The sequence below is a fragment of the Neovison vison genome, chromosome X, assembly GCF_020171115.1.
Source record: "Neovison vison isolate M4711 chromosome X, ASM_NN_V1, whole genome shotgun sequence".
Classification (NCBI taxonomy): domain Eukaryota; kingdom Metazoa; phylum Chordata; class Mammalia; order Carnivora; family Mustelidae; genus Neogale; species Neogale vison.
Window position 1 is genome coordinate 46,015,122 of NC_058105.1, and position 10,192 is coordinate 46,025,313.

The 10,192-nt window shown below is 47.6% G+C and overlaps 1 protein-coding gene across 1 annotated transcript; it reads left to right on the forward strand.

Moving 5' to 3' along the window:
* Positions 1–384: 384 nt before the first annotated feature.
* LOC122896450 (nuclear RNA export factor 2-like) lies at positions 385–9,929 on the forward strand. The gene is made up of 20 exons (XM_044234656.1): positions 385–440; positions 674–827; positions 1,134–1,217; positions 1,331–1,435; positions 1,552–1,632; positions 1,753–1,822; positions 1,969–2,057; positions 2,178–2,285; positions 2,464–2,573; positions 3,974–4,010; positions 4,409–4,477; positions 4,564–4,619; positions 4,759–4,866; positions 4,985–5,043; positions 5,154–5,269; positions 5,362–5,404; positions 5,966–6,038; positions 6,591–6,773; positions 9,601–9,661; positions 9,800–9,929. Exons 1-20 carry the CDS (start codon positions 406–408, stop codon positions 9,842–9,844), a joined length of 1,686 nt encoding a protein of 561 aa, XP_044090591.1. The 5' UTR covers positions 385–405; the 3' UTR covers positions 9,845–9,929.
* The last annotated feature ends 263 nt before the right edge of the window (positions 9,930–10,192 follow it).

Consider the following 10,192-nt stretch of genomic DNA (forward strand, 5'->3'; position numbering starts at 1 on the left):
TCATTCTTTAAAAGGTTCAATAAAGTTTCCTCCTCCTCCTCTTCCTCCCCCAAGATCCTCCCCAGTGGTGCCATCTGTCAAATAAGGCTCTCCTATCTGGACAAGCAGAGGAGTTTCCTTTCTGCGGTTTGGGGGATTGGACCCTTAGGGCAGGTTAACACTTTGCTTGCCCTACCATGGTGTTAGCCTAAGATGGGTACATGGTAAGTGGACCACTGATGTGTCTTCAAACTTGTATTTTTGTTCCCCTTTTGAGAATGCAATGATGGTGATAGCTCACCTCAAGGAAGAAAGAACATTTGGAGTTCTCTCCGAGGTAATTTTGGCAGGAGGAACCCTCGTTATGAACGTGGTGGATATGAGCCTCAGCCTCCACACCTCCAGGAGGATGATGGAAGTGTGCTGATGAGAGATGCCCGGGAGGACCCCCAAATAAGACAGTAAGTGATGGGGCAGACTGGATTGCATGTAGCAGCCCCTGGGACTATGCGACTCTTTCACTCTCCCTGGTCTTCTTTTTCTTCTTTCGCTGGAAGACTGAAGAAGGCCAGAAGTGGAATAATGGTTAAGCGATCCTGATTGTAGTCCTGGTGACAGAGAGGTGAGGGTGTATAGAAGAAGTCTTTCTTAGCATTTATGGCCCTACCTCTGTCTTTCCTCTTCCCTTCCACAGCACTCCCTATAGCACCCGGCGTGACAAGAGGAGAGTGAAATGGCAAAATGAAGGCCATATCCATATTACTATGTGGAGAGATAGAAAAACTCCAAGGAGAGGAATGGGGGAGAACACACAAGACGGAAACCCAGGGAGCTGGTTCAAGATCACCGTGAGTGTCTTGGCAAGGTCTGCATTAGGTAGACTATCCTGGAACCTTATAAAAAAGGAAGAGCACATTAAACAACCTTACGTCAATTATTTGGAGGAGAGCTTTCCAATGGAGATTTCTCTTCTCCATTGGAGGGTCTAGGAAATCCATATTTGGCACGAAAATAAGAAAGAATGCCAGTGGTCCCTTCTTTCAAAGTCCTATGCAGCTCAATATAGAAGGTCAGATAAGAATGCTGTTGGGTCTGTTTCCAGCTTTAATTCTCTGTTGTCTCTCCTCACTCCCATCCCTTCTTCTCACCTTTAGATTCCCTATGGGAGAAAGTATGACAAGACATGGCTAATGAATTCAATCCAGAGCCATTGCAGTGTCCCCTTCACTCCAGTGGATGTAAGAGAGGATGATGAAGCCAGATGAGTGGGCACAGGGAAATGTGGGTGGGGGAAGCCAACTGAGCCAGAAGACTCTATCCTCCAAAATTATTGTTGCCGCCCCCCCTGCAGTTTCACTACATGAAAAACCAGGCTCGGTTCTTTGTCCAGGGTGTTGGCACTGCCTCTGCACTGAAGGGTGTCAGCTACAAGATTTATGATGAGGAGAACCGAAAGGTATGTGTTGAGGGCACTACCTCTCCCTAGTCCTGGGGCAGGAAGAAAGGGCAGGGGCTGGTTATCTTCTCTGGAATGAAAGTTCTTGGTGTTTACCCCACCTCTCCTTCCTGCAGATAACTATCTTTGTCAATCCCTCCTCTGTACCCTACTCTGTGAGGTATAAGTTGGAGCCAGAAGAAATGGAGCAGCTAAAGGTAATGCAGACTCAAGGCCCATTGCGTGGCCACACCCAGACCCACCCCTTCTTCCTCGAGCCCCTGATTTCCTTATCCCCACCAGAGCCTCCCAGTGGCTCTCTGCGTCTCTCTCTGCAGCTGACCATGAACAAACGCTATGACATCTCCCAGCAAGCTCTTGACCTCCAGAGTCTCCGCTTTGACCCAGGTACACTTGACAGCAGTAATTCTTGGGTAGGTGAGGGCACAGGGATCTTTCTGGGAGGGGGACTGAGGGATGGCGATGTGGGGAGGGTTTGGGCTGGTCCTGGACTACTCTCAGCCTTCTGATTGCCTCCTCTCGGCTTCCTGAAGACTTGGTGGGCCATGATATAGATATAATCCTGAACCGAAGAAACTGCATGACTGCCACCCTGCAGATCATAGAAGAAAATTACCCCGAGGTGAGAGCTTAGGCCCAGTGCTGTTATTAATGGTAGGGGGTGGAACACATGGGGTGGAGGACAGAGTTGTCTCTGAGGCCCTAGATAGTAACTGTCACTCTAACTCTTCTTCACCAACAGCTCTTGTCCTTGAACTTGAGCAACAACAAACTGTATGGGCTGGATGGCCTGTCTGACATCATAGAGATGGTCCCCACAGTCAAGATCCTGAACCTCTCCAAAAATGAAGTGAGAAGAGGGAGCCTGATCAAATTTGGGGTTCACAGTGGGTGGGTAGTGCTCATCAGAGTGGTGGCAGGAGGCAGGAGAAGGTACCTCTGTGGAAAGGTGGGGGCTGGGGGTGCCGGGGCCTGTGTGTGTCCCTTTCCCTGGGACTCCTTTCCTGTTTCTTCCCCGTCCTTCTCAGCTGAACGTGGTGTGGGAGTTAAACAAGATGAAAGGGCTAGAGCTTGAAGAGCTTTGGCTAGAAGGGAACCCCCTGTGTGACACTTTTCCAGACCAGCCCACCTACATAAGGTCAGTGTGAATCCCTGTCACCCTTCCTGTGGACCTTTGGGCCTGGGAGCCTGAACTGTCCCTGAGAACGCATGTATGCAGGAAGCTGCAGCCCTGGTCCTCGGGAATGACTGTAGGCCCCACCTCCTCCTCTCTCCCTGTCCCTCACCTGTAAGGCGTTTCCTTCCTCTGACCTGCTCACCTGTTCTCCTGGTCTGGGGTCTCTTTCCACCTCTCTGCATTCAGTGTTCTTTAGTATACCCTCCAAGAGTGTGCTCCAGGAATCAGGGCCCCTCCTCTTCCCCAGGACCAGGAGTGACCAGCCTTGAGCCAGATGCTGGTGCCCTGGACTGAGAAGGGTCCTCTGGCCTGGGGCCTCATGCTGAGACAGGATTTCCTACTCCCTGCTAAGATGGGACTTCCCTCCCTTGTTCTGAGAGGGGACCTCCTCTCAGAAGCACTTTCCTCCTCCCTTCCCTCCACACATCACATCATCACAATTGGTCCTTTAGAAAAGCCCTGGGTAGCCCAGCATAGGTACATTTCCTCAGGCCAGGAACCAAAAGTGACAGGCACAGGTGCACAGGGGCCATCAGGAGGGAAGGTGGTGATCAAAAGAGGGGGCCACAGACCCTCAGCTCTATGCTGATCTGGGGCTTGACCCTCTACTCCCTCCAGGGAAGGTCTCCTGCCCCCGTGGCTGCCTCATTTCCCATGCCTGGCTCAGGCTAAGCTCACACAGGTGACAAAGTTTCAGCCAGCATGCAATGGGCCCCCAGCCCAACCAATACCTGCAGGTTTTCCATTCCTACCTTGGGTGCCAGGGCCAGCCAAGGCAGATGCAGGAAAGGACTGCAGCCAGGGAGCCATTGCACCCTTCTTCTCTCTTCCTCTTGATCCCCACCACTGTGGTAGGGCCTCTTTCCCTTCCCTTTGTTTTGCATTCTCTTCCTCCTTTGTCTCTGGTTCCCCTATGTCTCTCCCACCTCTCCCTTCCTACCTTTACTCCCTCTTCTGTCTTCATCCCCCTCCTCCCTCCCTGCCTCCTGGGCCTTGCCTCACTCACCTCCCTGCCCCAACATTCTGGGCCATCCCTGGGGTGGGAGGGTATCATGGTCCTGCAGAATGCTGCGCCCCTCGTGATACAGCAGAGCGCTGGGCTCCCACTCCATTCCCTCTTCTCTCTAGAGTCTTCAGTGGGGATTTGGAGGAAGGAAGGGAAGCAGGGAGGGGAAGGCAGCCCTGGAGCCTGGGCTCCACATGTTGCTTCTTGTGGCACTGAAGAAGGGAGTCAGGGCAGTCTAGGTGGAAGCTACCCAGTGGAAAGGAGGGAGAGGTGGGGGAAGGGAGAGAAAGGGTAGGAGGGAGGCTTGACAACCCTGACCTATCAGTCACTTCTTTCTATTTTGGATTTTGGACAGTGCCATCAAGGATTGTTTTCCTAAGTTGCTACGCCTGGTAAGTGACTACACTCATCATTGTCTCTCACTAACATTGATCACCACCACACCTGCTCTCAAGCTCTTTGGGTCTTCTCTAGATTACATGTTTGTGTCAGACCCTTTTCAATTTTAGGGTACCAGGACTCCTGAAAATGACATGAATATGCTCTCTGGAAAAATGTGTACGTACACACACACACACACACACACACACACACCAGAAAAAAGTTGCATATAATAGTAAATACTTTCCAGATGTCATGTTGAAGACGCACACTCTAATCTTGTCCATGTAATTTCCAGTGCGCTTTCATACCTAACCTCTGACCCTCACCCTCTCTTGGGCTCATCTTTTCCCCTGATCATCCAGGGCCACTTCCCTGGTCTCCACTGCTGACTTCTTCCCTTCTCCAGGATGGCCAGGAGTTATCACCACCAGTTATCACTGATACTGACACACCCTGCTTGTTAAAGCCCTGTAAGGTGAGGGAAAATTGATCAAACAACATTTGGGCTATTACAAGGGAGGTTTTATCAGCCACATTGTCTCAAATGTCTTTTGATTCCAGGAAAGCTACAAAGGATCTGATGCCCTGAAGAGTCTAGTCCTGCAATTCCTGCAGCAGTAAGTACTCCTGGGAATCTGGAGAAGGAGATGGCTAGGACGAGTGAGGCTACCCAAGCTCAGAACTGCTGACTGGGTCTGGAAATCTCATTTGGGGTCCAGACCACAGAAAAAGACTGTCCTTATTACTCTCCCACAGGTACTATTTGATCTACGATTCTGGAGACCGTCAGGGTCTTCTCCATGCCTACCATGATGAGGCCTGCTTCTCCCTGGCCATTCCCTTCAGCCCTGAGGACTCAGCCCCGTGAGTAGCAAAGCTCAGACTGTTCCTGGGCCCAGTGGCTCCCCAGCAGACACAGGGAAGCTCCTGGAATCAGCCACACTGGCCAGACCACCACCTTCTGTTCTTCTTTCTCTGCTAGAGGCAGCTTGTGCGAGTACTTCAAGGAAAGCAGGAATATGAAGAAGCCCAAGGACCCCTGTGCGTGTGTGATGGGGAAGACTGGGCATGGAAAGGGGATGTGCAGGGTAATTATAGGTCCCAGGGTGTGGCGACCCCCAATCTTTGCTTGCTTCTCCTCCCCCACTTAGCCCTGTGTGTTCAGCCACTGAAACATACAAAATGTGACATCGTGGGCTCCCTCTGTGTGCTGCCCAAAACACAGCACGATCTCAGCTCCTTCTTGGTGGACATGTGGTTCCAGACGGTGAGCACCTTCGTCCTCCCAAGGGCAGCCCCAGAAAGCCATGGGTGGGTAGAAAGTATAGGTAACTTAGCACCTGGGCTCTTCTCTTTCAGGAGAAGATGCTCTGCTTCTCTGTTAACGGGGTGTTCAAGGAGGGTGAGTGTGCACAGAGCCCCTCCCCAAATGCCCCACTGCTCCCTCCCCGCTGGCTGGGCTCCCTCTCCGAACTGTCCCAGCTTCCCTGATCCCTTTCCTTCTCTTCCTACTCCTGCTGTGTTCTCCTGCCTCCACTCTGTCCCCAAACCATCCTGGTCTGAACTGGCTCTATGCCGGTCTGCCCCACACAGCTTGGGCATTAGGGACACAGTCTGTGGAGTTTCATGGCTGTCATTCCAGATCCTTATTCTGAGAGCTACTTGGGGTGGCTACCTAACCTCTAAGTTTCCTCGTTTGCAAAATGGGGCTAACAATGACCACCTCTCAGATAAATCAAATGAACTTGTGGAGTGGTTGTCACAGCACCTGCCACCTGGTAGAGGCCCTGTCACTGGGAGTAGACTGTCCCTACTGTTGCCATCCCCATGCCAGACACCCTGACTCCCAGTGAACAATTGTCCCCTTCAGCATGAGTATCGAGTCAGACCCTGACTGAGGAACACCGTGTGGGCATGTGACGTATGTGTGACTCTAAGAGGGTATTGTTGTTTGTTGTTGAAGTGGAGGGAAAGTCTCAGGGTTCTGTTCGCGCTTTCACCCGGACTTTCATCGCCATCCCTGCTGGCAATTCCAGGTGAGTGCTACGTTGTAGGTGGGAATGTTCATCCCAGCCTGGGCTCAGGGGTGTGGGAGTGTGGTGGTGAAGACATCTTAGCTTTCTCAGTATTGTGGAAAGCCAACAGGTAGATCCAAGGAGCAGTCTGGTCTGGTGGTTAAGAGTATGGGCTCTGGAGTTAGAGCACTGGGTTCTCTTCTTGACCCGAGCACTCACTGGGTGTGTGTGATCTTGGTTAAGTCACGTGACCTCTCTGTGATGCATTGTCTTCCTTGGAAAATGGGGATTAGACTGCCCATTCCCTTGAGCTATTGTAAGGGATAAACGTGGGTATAAAATCAACCCTGGGTTGCAGGTTAAGTACACATCTAGTGAGTTTGGTAGATAGTCCCTGCAAAGGTGGGCTCTGTGGAGGGGTGGAAGCACTAGCCAAGGACTCTGGGGTGGGGGGAAGGCACATAAGGGGTATGGAAGGAATATGGTTGGTGAGGGGCAGTGGGAGCAGGATCTTTGTTGGGGATGTGGAGTTGTACCTTCGTCCACTTGTCTGAGGGCCCATTTTCCCTTCAGTCTGTGCATCGTGAATGATGAGCTGTTTGTGAGAGATGCCAGCCCCAGTGAGACTCAGAATGCGTTCTCCAGCCAAGAGCCTACACTGACCACCAGCTCCATGCCCACCCTCTCCCAGGAGCAGCAGGAAATGGTTCATGCTTTCTCCACTCAGTCTGGGATGAAACTCGAGTGGTCTCAGAAGTGAGTGGTGGGTGTGCATGGGAAGAAGGATGAGTTGGGGCAGTGACTTGGGTGGGGGAGCGTGAATCAAAGACATTGCAGGAAATTTGGAAAAGTAACATTTTTGAATAGTTTGCTTCCAAAAAAGAAAAAGAAAGAAAGAAGAAAGAAAGTGGGCCCATGGAGAAGGTATCATACTATTATATATGTGAAGGATTTAAAAAATAGTATAATGCTCAATGGAATTGTCTTATATATAGAAAATCTGAAAGAGTCCACCAAAAAGCTAATAGAGCTAATAAACTCAGCGAGGTTAGGGATAAAAGGCCACTATACAAAACTCATTTGCATTTCTATGTGCTTGCAATGAGCAGTCCAAAAATGAAGTTAAGAGAACAAGTCCATTTACAATAGCATCAAAGTAGTAAAATATTTGGAAACAAATGTAACAAAAGAAGCACAAATCTTATACTCTGAAATCCATAAAACGCTGTTGAAAAAAATTAAATAAATAGAAGGACACCCCATTTCCATGGGTTGGAATATTGCTAAATGGCTTAATATTGTTAAGATGGCAGTAATACCTAGAGCAATCTACAGATTCAATGCAATCCCTGTCAAAACCCTTCTCTGCAAAGATTGACAGGGTTATCCTAAACTTCATACATAAGTGCACCAAAACAATCTTGAGAGAAAAGAACAAAGTTAGAGGACCCACACTTCCTAATTTCAAAACTTGCTAAAAAGGTACAGTAATCAGGACTATGTGGTGCTGGCATATGGACAGTGCATGAATAAAGGAGTAGAATTGAGAGTCCACAAATAAAACCTCACGTTTACAGTCAACTGATAGTCGGTGACAGTGCTGAAAAAAATCTGTTGTAAAAAAAAAAATAGTCTTTTCAGCAAATGCTGCTGCGGCAACTGGATATCCACATGCAAGACAATGAATTTTGACCCCAGATTCACATCATGTGCACACGTAGACTATAAATGGGTCAAAGATCTAAAGTTTAAGAGCTAAATCTATTAAAAATCTAAGAAGAAAACATAGGTGTCAGTCTTCATTCATTAGGCAAGTGTTTCTTATATATGACACCAAGAGCAAAAGCAACCAAAAAAAAAAAAAAAACCCAAAATCAAAACAGATAAATTGGGCCTTACCAAAATTAAAAGCTGTTGTGCACCAATGGACACTATCAAAAGAGTAAAAATCCTGCCAAAAGAATGGGAGAAAATACTTGAAAATCACATATCTGACAAGAATATGTGAAAAAACCCTTGCAGCTCAACAGCAAAAGGATAAAAACTCCAATTTTAAAAAGTGAAAGGGGTCTGAATAGATAGTTCTCCAAAGAAGATATATGACAGGCCAACGAGCACATGGAAAATCTTCTCAGCACCATTAGTCATTAAGGAAGTGCAGATTAAAACCACAATGAATCACTACTTCGCACCCACTGGGATGGCTTTTAATCAATAAAATGAATGATAACAAGTGCTGGTGCAGATGTGGAGCAATTGGAGTTCTTATGTATTATTGATGCGGATATAAAATGGAGCAGTGGTTGGGAAAAACATTTTGGCAGTTCCCAAAAATGTTAAATATGGAGTTACCCTATGAACCAGTAATTCCATGCCCAAGTATCTAATGAAAACATCTGTTCACTCTAAAACTTGTACAGGAAGGTTCATAGCAGCATTATTCATAATAGCCAAAAAAAGTGGAAACAACCCAAATGTCCTTTAGCTGATGAATGGATAAACAAATCTGGTATGTTCACATGGTAGAATATTATTCATTCATAAAAAAGAATACAGTTCTGTTATAAGCCCTGCCATGGATGAACCTTGGAAACATGCTAAGTGAAAGAAGCCAACCTCAAAAGGTCACATATCACATGATTCCATTTATATGAAGTGGCCAGCACAGGCAAATTCCCAGGGACCAAAAAGCAGATTAGTGGTTTCCATGGTCTGGGGAAAGAGGAGGAATAGAGAGTCATCTCTAATGCTTAAGGAGGAGGGTTTTTTTTTTTTTTTTTTTTTTTTTGGCGATAAAACTATTTGGGAATTAAATCACAGTGATGGTTGTGCAGTCTTGTGGCTATACTAAGGAAACACTGAATTGTACACTTTAAAATGGTATGTGCATGCAAAAATAATAAAATGGTATGCACACTATCTCAATAAAAATGACTGGAAACTTGAACTTTTAAATTTCCCATTTATTTTCTTGAACATCTTTTTTTTTCATTTATTTATTTTCAGCATAACAGTATCATTATTTTTTCACCACACCCAGTGCTCCATGCAATCCGTGCCCTCTATAATACCCACCACCTGGTACCCCGACCTCCCACCCCCCCGCCACTTCAAACCCCTCAGATTGTTTTTCAGAGTCCATAGTCTCTCATGGTTCACCTCCCCTTCCAATTTCCCCCAACCCCCTTCTCTCTAACTCCCCATGTCCTCCATGCTTTTTGTTATGCTCCACAAATAAGTGAAACCATATGATAATTGATTCTCTCTGCTTGACTTATTTCACTCAGCATAATCTCTTCCAGTCCCGTCCATGTTGCTACAAAAGTTGGGTATTGAACATCTTTTTTTTAATCAGTATATAATAAGTTCCCTTTTTCTTTCGGAAAGGTCTATTTTTCTGTTTTGAATTCTAGTTGGCATGAATGCCAGTGATAGACATTTTCACTAGGTCTTTCCTCATCATTGCACATAGTGTTCATTCCGGTACATGCATCCCAGCAAAGAACAGGCACTGATTTAGCATCCCACGGTCAGCATGTCTGTACTGTGGTACTAATGGAGATCACCTGTTCTTCCACTCCAGGTGCCTTCAGGACAACGAGTGGAACTATACCAGAGCTGGTCAGGTCTTCACTATGCTCAAGGTGAGGTCTGGGAATCATTAAGCGGGCTACCGATGGGCATTTCTGGGCCTTCAGTAAGGCCAAGAAAATGGAGGCTGGGTGGCCTGGGAATGAAACTCCGGATCTGGCTCTTCTGATGTCCCAACTCCTTCCCTCCAGAATGAGGGCAAGATCCCAGAGGAGGCTTTCAAGCAAACCACCTAAAAGAAGCCTGAGATGTCCACGTCATCACTGTTTCTCTTTTCTCCAGCCTAAGGCTATACCCATGACTGGGGATGGAGGCCTGGCTGACCAAGAAATCAAAATTACCTTGCAGGCCAGGTAACATAAGCACCTGAAGGATCGGTTCTTCCACGTACTTTCCCCACTCAGGCTCACTGTTTATTTTCATAATAAAGAGTTATGTTGCACGTTGTATGTTGTGTGTCCTGGATCGCTCTTCTCCTGCCCCAACCGTGAACCAGCGAGTCCAGGACTGAAAGGCCCTCTCCTCTTCCTGACATTGTTCACCCTGGCACAGCAGGTACACAGGCTTGACTCCACAGGTAATAT

Excerpts from the sequence above, each read along its gene's own strand:
- LOC122896450 (XM_044234656.1), top strand. The coding sequence starts at position 406 with ATGAGAGATGCCCGGGAGGACCCCCAAATAAGACA. Across the intron at positions 5,044-5,153 it reads GAAGAAGCCCAAGGACCCCT|CCCTGTGTGTTCAGCCACTG; the intron begins GTGCGTGTGTGA and ends TCCCCCACTTAG. Across the intron at positions 5,270-5,361 it reads TGGACATGTGGTTCCAGACG|GAGAAGATGCTCTGCTTCTC; the intron begins GTGAGCACCTTC and ends CTTCTCTTTCAG.